Genomic DNA, 7862 nt, shown 5'->3' with positions numbered 1-7862 from the left:
CTCCTGTAATGTTTAATATATATAATCACTATATATGCATGAAAAGATGTATTTTATATTTTTAATATTAAATAAATTATATTTCTTAGATTATATGAATATTTTGGGTGGTATAAATATAAAAAAGAAAATAAATAAATAAATAAGTAAAGTTGAGGTATCAAATACATAGGAATTAAGGGCTGTATGTAAATACCGAAAAATTTTAAGCTAAACTATTTTTACTTCACCTCCTCGGCCATATAACCCATTCCCTCCCAGATCTTTCCTTCCGCTGAAAGCGCTACCGGCCTTAACTCCGATGGCGACGGGATCGTAGCAAATGACGTAAGCTAATGGCTGAGCTGCCGGCTCGAAGCCGCACTCCGGCGCAGAGTCCGAATACCCTTTTCTCCTTACAGTCCAGAATCTCGCCGGACCTGAATTCCCGCCGCCATTACCGCCGCAGGAGGATCCGGAGTGCTGCATTTACTGGAGGCGGAGGTAATATACGAAGAAGCCCAGCCACTCCATTCTTGCAATGGAAGTTCGACGAAACGATCGATCTTTCCGGCGAGACACTCATGAAGGACAGAGAAGCGGTGGACGAATCGCGGCCGTCCTTTTCAGCGAGGAGGCTCGCAGCTGGGATTTGGCAACTTGGGCAACTAGAAGACGGTGGTGGAAGGAGAATGAATCAGGGTTTGGAGGTTTGGACAATGTTTCGATTTAGGGCTTCTAACTTGTTGGTTTGTGGATTTTGGCGCCTTGATGGTTTTCCGAGTTTTATTTATCGTGCTTTTTGGTTGTGCATGAGTTTTTTCTGCTTTCGAACTGTGGACTTATGCTTTTTTGAAATTCAAATTTTCCTAGGTTTCTTAACTTTTTAACAATTTTCATTTAGAGTGCCGTTTGGATCTTCGGCACGCGACGTGAGACTGAACTCAAGATAAATTCAACCAAACATTTTTTTTGTTTAAGGAACTTGAAAGCGAGATTTGAGCTAAAACTAGGATTTAGTAAATCCAGTCCAAATTCTGGATTTACCAACTCCTGCCTGTACGGGCATATTCAAGTACATCAGGTAAATTAAGCCAATAAGGAAGCTTGAATGGGGTTCAACAAGTTGTTGATTATAAACTGACTTGAACCACTTAGAACTTGGAATTTGCCATGCTGCGAGTCACCTAAAGCTTTGGGTCACTTAGGATCTGATCTTGTCATGTGACCCAAGAATCAACCTTAGTAAGCTAATTAGTGCTGAGCTATTGAATCCCTTAGCATTGAGGTATTGAACACACTTGAGGGACTCACAAAGTCATTTATTCGCCAGGGCCAGAACTTTGTCACTCATCTTGAGCACATAAGGGTTTTCTCCAAAAAAAACCTCCTTGAGGTTACTCACAATCCAAAATTTCTCAACTAATAGTCTACTGCAAGCTTGATTTGTCAGTTGCAGCTACAACACACACACACACACAGACCGCTTTTGTAAGTATATAGAGTTATTGATGGATCGCCTCTTGTATTTTTGGATAAAAGTACTTCATTGGTATCTCACAGATTATCTCCTAGATCATCCTAAGACTCTTCTTCTTCTTACTTGAATTATCTTTATAAATTGGTTTTAACTCTCCATTCACTCAAGAGAATTACTGAGACTGAATCTTCACTCATTCCATTCTGCTCTTCGACATCCATAATCAACATTAGATATGACATCTTATTATGTGTGGCGAGTCTGAAAGTGTTGAAGATAAGGAATTGGATTATCAAGTATCATCTAATGTCATGTCACGTTCCTACAATGATAGAATATGGAAAGATCTTCTCACAAGGATGATCAAGTAGGTTTTCGAGTGCTTTCATGCTTCTTGCTCATCCCTCGAGAGATTGAATCATACAGCTCTCTAAGGTGTTGATCCTTTCACAATTTATAAGCTAGTCATTTGTCTTTTTTGACAACAAGCCCTACCTTCTAGACAAAAATACAACATATACTTTACTTTTTCGTTACCCAAACAAGGGTTAGCTTTACCTATGACCTTTTTAATAGAGATTACATTGGCTAGTTGTCAATAAATTTAAGATTCTAAAATTTTTATAGTTAGAAATCAAACCAGTCAACTACATCACTTACTTCGGGTCAACCATCTCTCATTGTTAGTGATATGGTGAAGTACTAGCTTTGTGCCATTGTGGTAGTTTTCTTGTCATCCTTAAAAAAACATTACCTCCTTTGCAAACTTCAAATGACATTTCACACACAACTTGTCGGCGCTCAGAGACCCTAGTTGAATTCTTCAGCTCATAGCAGCTCAATGAGCCACTTTATAACTTTATGGCTCATTTCCAGTGAAAATGTTGGATTGTGAAGACTTTTGCATATTGTTTCTCCTGTAATGTTTAGTCAAGATGTTTGGTCGGCATTCAAATAAACAAAGATGTTGCTTGAGTTTTTCAACCAGCACATCAACACATATGCTTGCAACAAAAGCCACATAGGATTATTTGTGATGTCCTTGGGATCGATGGAGCAAGTTTTGCAACAATCATGAATATTGGACAGAGAAGCTGCATTCTCATCAACACCAATAATAATACTAAAATTTCAAAGGGTTTTGCTTATCTAAGTCACTATGGCAGGGAGATGTTACCTCTTCAATCAATATATTCATCATGCAATTTGCTGCGAGTATCATTGGCACTCATTGTTAGTGCCATACACGACAATGAGTAAATTCAATGACCTCAAACATTAGTTGCTAAAATTGGGCTCTTTTGAACATTCATTCTACTGCCTTTTTTGCTTTTTAGAAGGAATAAGAAAATCTTAGAATTAATTGCATTTAAATTTGACAGGTCAAATCAATTTGGTAGAGCCTTAACCGGTTTCAACATATTGCTAATTGTGAACCTTCTTGGTTTACTTGCACTTGGAGCTCATCAAGCCTCAAGTTCTTCTAAAGTATCAAGTCTCCTAAGACCATATTTTGCTAATGCTCAAATTTCAGTTTGCTCTACCATTAAAATGGAGCCAACAAACTTGCCTAGTGACTCACAAAATTGCCCTTTCATCTAGTCAACTCGCTTAATCAACTCGACCACTTACCTTGTGTACTTTTTGGTTGACTAGAGTTTCTGCCAGCAAAACTATTCAAGGATACTCACCCTCAATTCGATACTCATCCGATGTTTCCAATTATCAATTGACTACAAGCTAGACTCACTCGCTTCACAGCTAGGTTCACTGTGTCCAAGTTACATGTTTTTCATATAATTAAATTACATGGTCAATTTTATATCATTTATTTTTGCCCTCACTTATAAACATAAGGATCATTTGCAGAGCACGTGTGATATGATTTATTCTTTTGGCTGAAAGTTTCTTAATGTTCTATACCTTAGACTCTCTTTGATCTCCACTGAATCTTTTGTTTTATCTATCTTTAAATAATCTTTCTAACTTCGTTAACTCTCTCTACTATATCTAAAAGGCTTCAACTAGATCTTCTATAGGCTGAATCGATGGAGGTGAATCAATTAGACCTAATCTCTCTCCTCTCTCTCTCTCTCCTCTCTCTCTCTCTCTCTCTCCCTCTCTCTCTCTCTCTCTCTCTCCCTCTCTCAGTCTCTCACTCTTTTCTTTTCTCTTCATGATTAATCCATATCTTTAGTAAACTTTTGGCATCTTTCTGCAGAAAACATTGGATCTAACGTTGCCAAACACAATATTGAATAGATTTAAGGCCCTAGGATTTAGGATTTTGTAAACCTTTTTATTTGCATTCTAACTATTTCAAAACTTTGAATAAATCTTGCTTGCTACCAGGCAGCCTTTTCTAAATTGAAAAGAACTATCATATTACCTGAAGAGATCTTGTAAGAAGTGATTTATATACTCAAGTTGTTACCATCATAAAATCCAGGGGCACACAAACCCTGCGGTGGACTCTGACTGGATTCTTTCAGGTCTGACAGTATCAATGACTAGTATTGGTGGCTTTCGGTGGCCCCAAAACACTGTCCTCAAACTTCTTTAATTTTAAATGCGTTTGGGATCTTAATTGCTTGCTTTTAGTTTTTAGTTTTATTTTTTATTTTTTTCTCTTTCTGATACTTTATTCTTCTCTACACTGGAATGGCTGTCAGCTACACCTGCCTTGTTCTTCTCATGACAATTGCATCAACAGTGAATCTAGTAGCCCTTTTCCCATAAAAAATCACAAGGGAAACATTTCACACAAGGTTAGCCCTACTTTTTTCTTAGTTTGACAAAAAACACACCCTAATATTATTTCTTTCAAATTTTATTTCTACATCCTTTTATTGATTCAGTGCATTTACTCAGCTTGAAGCTTCAGCCTCACTACTACACCCCTCAATAGAGAGGGCAACAAAATGGGACCCTGGATGTCCAAACTTATTGAAAGATTCTTATGGCTTGTATGGTAGTCTGAAACACCTCGAAGACCAGCAATCTGACATGATGTCCATCGTTTCTTTTCTTCGATCCGAGCTTCAGCAAGCTCGGTCCAGAGTAAGCGAACTCGAGGCAGAACAACTGTCCGCTAAGAAAAAGCTCGACCACTTCTATAGAAAAATTGAAGATCAGAAAGTTCAATGGAAGAGAAAAGAGCATGAGAAGATCCGTTCTGTAATTGATTCCATGAAGGAAGATTTGGGTAGGGAGAAGAAAAACCGGCAGAGACTGGAAATTATGAATTCCAAGCTTGTTCGTGAGCTTACCAAGACAAAGTTATCAGCAAAGCAGTTCTTACAAGACTATGAGAAAGAGAATAAGACTCGTGAGCTTCTGGAAAAAGTTTGCAATGAGCTGGCCAAGGAGATTGGGGATGATAAGGCTGAAGTTGAGGCGCTGAAAATTGAAACTTTGAAGACCAGACAAGAAGTTGAAGAGGAAAGGAAAATGTTACAGATGGCTGAGGTTTGGCGTGAAGAAAGGGTGCAGATGAAGTTAATAGATGCAAAGCTAACCCTTGAGGAGAAGTACTCACAACTAAGCAAGCTACAGGAGGAGATAGAAGCTTTTTTGAGGTCCAGAAATGGAACTGGCTTTGATGTTTCAGAGATGAAACAAGCAGAAGCTCTTAAAGACTTATCTTACCAGGCCCTGCCAGCTTCACAAGATATTTTTTCAATCTTGGAACAACTCCAGCCAAGACAACAAGTTAATGAGAAAGAGAAAGAACAATGCAATGGATCTGTGACCATTGAGGTTAATGGTGTTTCGGAGAAACCCATGAATGGGTGCAATATCTTGATGCTTGATGGAAATGGTGATGGAGAAGATGATAGTGGATGGGAAACTGTGAGTCATTTGGAAGAGCAGGACTCATGTAAGTCACCTAATGGAAGCGAACCTTCTGTTAATGGAGTATATGTAGAGAGTCAGGCATCGATAAGCGGGACAGATTGGGATGAGCTTGGAGATGATGAGAAACAAAATAGTGTGATCAACGAGGATTTCTCTGTAACCACGAAGCAGTCAAGAAAGAAAGGTTCTGCCATATCCAGGCTCTGGAAGTCATCGAGAGCACGTAATGGCGAGGATTTGAAGAATATTGCTTCTGAGTTAACCAGTGGTAGGCTTTGTAATGGAAGGCTATCTAATGCCACTCTATCACCCGCAAGGAAGTCTGGCGAAACAGGCCTGAGCTCGTCTAGTGTGGGCAATTGGAGCTCTCCTGATCTGCTCAACTTTGAAGGAATGAAGGGTCGTGGAGTATGGCCCTGGGGCTCTAAGAAGCAAAGCATGAAGGCAAAACTCTTGGAAGCAAGGATTCGAAGTCAGAAGATTCAGCTTCGCCAAGTCCTCAAACAGAAAATGTAATGCAGCAGCCTGGACTGAACTATTTATTCAAATTTTGAACCTGGCTTTTATCCATCGATGAATTTTTTTCAGAATTGTCTTTATATGGTTTGTTTAGTCACTTCCTGAAAGGGTAGATTGGGTAATGTTTTTATTTATAGTATGAGAAACTTATTTCCCATTTGATCCTTTTGCACCCAGCATTTTAGCAGAATTTGTATTTTCTGGTTTGGTTGATAGTTATCTTAGCCAAGAAATAGTAGAATTTAGATGATTGTGTTGAATTTGTGGAGACTTTGCGTAATTAGCTAGAGATGCAGGAAGCTCTTCATAAATATGGCCGTTAGGATGGTGTGGATTGCCGAGGCAGTGAGGACTTAACCTGACTTAACCTGTATTTCATTTTAAATGCAGCAATAAGATTGTTTGTGAACAGGCCGAACAAGATAAGCTGAGGTTTTGTTGGTGTTGGGCATGTTTGCATTAATATTTAGTCGAAATCGGCTCATGTTCGAATTAGGTTTGTAATGAGTTTGTTCGCATTCAGCTCTAAATTTCTCGAAATTGCTCGGCTTAAATCAGGCTTGCTCATTTGTTTGGTTGAATTTGGTTCGAGCTCTCTAGAACTAGTTCGAAACTAGCTTGAATTTATCATAAAAGCTTAGAAGAAGCACATTATCCTTTGCTCACACATCTGCATAAGTGACCAACTCTTTAATGAAACAGCCATAAAAGAAATTTCGGGGCCTCAATTAAATATAAACAAAAATTTAAACACTATGTTTGATGCAATATCACAAAAGATAGAAACAGAAAAGAAGAAATTCATCATCCTTTGCTCACTCAAGTGACCTAACCATCTGTAAATCAAAAGACATCACAAGCACATCATAAAAACCATTTGATTTGATTCATTACTCATTAGAAACATATATGGTCATCACTCAAACAATGATACCAAACCCTCATTCAATTCTAAAGAAGGTAAGACTTCAAATGAAACAAATCTGTAGACATGAGTAGAATGGGCAAAGAGAAAGATGTACCGAGTCGATCAATGCTCTAGAGATAGAGAGATACCAATCAAGCGGTTGAATCGAGAGTTGTGAGAGGGAGAGAGTATTGATTGATAACTAGTGGCAAGCCCTAGATGCTAAATAGGTTCACCACTCGCAACAAGCAAGAAGGAAGTTATGAAATAAATCACTATTAAGGTTAGGAGATAAATCGTGGGGGATGGAGCGGGGTTTATAACTTTCAAGGGTTGTATACTTATTTGTGATAATATCAACCCTTCATTTGAGATCTAATGGATTTGATCTTATCATAGCTATAACTTAATTATACTTTTTATAAAACATTTTATCCCATCTAATCATAGTTATAACTAACTTAATTATACTTTTTATAAAACATTTTATCCCATCTAATTAAAAATTTTATAAACAAACTTAATTATTTAAAGGAACTCATACAAATAAATGCAAAATAAATTTAAAGAAATTCAGGCTTAATTCTTGATAGAAAATGTATACTAACTTGAGTTAAGTTTCTTACCGAATTTTAAATAATTGGAGATAGCATTTAGGCAACAACAACCATACAATACTTTGATAAAAGGAAAACAGGCAAGCCATCACAATTATTTAAAATTATTAAGAAACTTATAAGTTATATCATATTTTTCTACAAGAATAATGAGAGGGTTAATAAATTTATCATTATACACTGTCAAGGATTTATAGAGCTTACCAACACAACCTGACTTCAAGTATAAGATAAAACTTTAGTAACCATATTTCTTTAAATTTATTTTATTCCTACCTTAGGAATATCAATTTTCAAAATTAAAATAGCATAGCACTGCAATTATTAAAATACGGCTTTATATATATTAAAATAAAAACTTATACACTGCATGAGGAAAGAGTTCCACGATGCAAACATTACAGCTTTATAAAAATGAAACTTAGTTCATGCGCCCACCAACAAAGAATACTACTAGCATATATAGAGTGCAATCAAACCAACAGGCTCCAAAATTCTTAAG

The 7862-nt window shown here is 37.2% G+C and overlaps 1 protein-coding gene across 1 annotated transcript; it reads left to right on the top strand.

The window, feature by feature from the left end:
* The first annotated feature begins 223 nt into the window (after window positions 1–223).
* LOC110032900 lies at window positions 224–6043 on the top strand. Its single transcript, XM_020736682.1, has 3 exons — window positions 224–689; window positions 4132–4227; window positions 4331–6043. The coding sequence occupies exons 1-3, from the start codon at window positions 336–338 to the stop codon at window positions 5831–5833; spliced, it is 1953 nt and encodes a 650-aa protein (XP_020592341.1). The 5' UTR covers window positions 224–335; the 3' UTR covers window positions 5834–6043.
* The last annotated feature ends 1819 nt before the right edge of the window (window positions 6044–7862 follow it).

The sequence above is a fragment of the Phalaenopsis equestris genome, unplaced genomic scaffold (assembly GCF_001263595.1).
Source record: "Phalaenopsis equestris unplaced genomic scaffold, ASM126359v1 Scaffold001055, whole genome shotgun sequence".
NCBI classification, from domain to species: Eukaryota; Viridiplantae; Streptophyta; class Magnoliopsida; order Asparagales; family Orchidaceae; genus Phalaenopsis; species Phalaenopsis equestris.
This window is presented reverse-complemented; position numbering and strand designations above follow the sequence as displayed.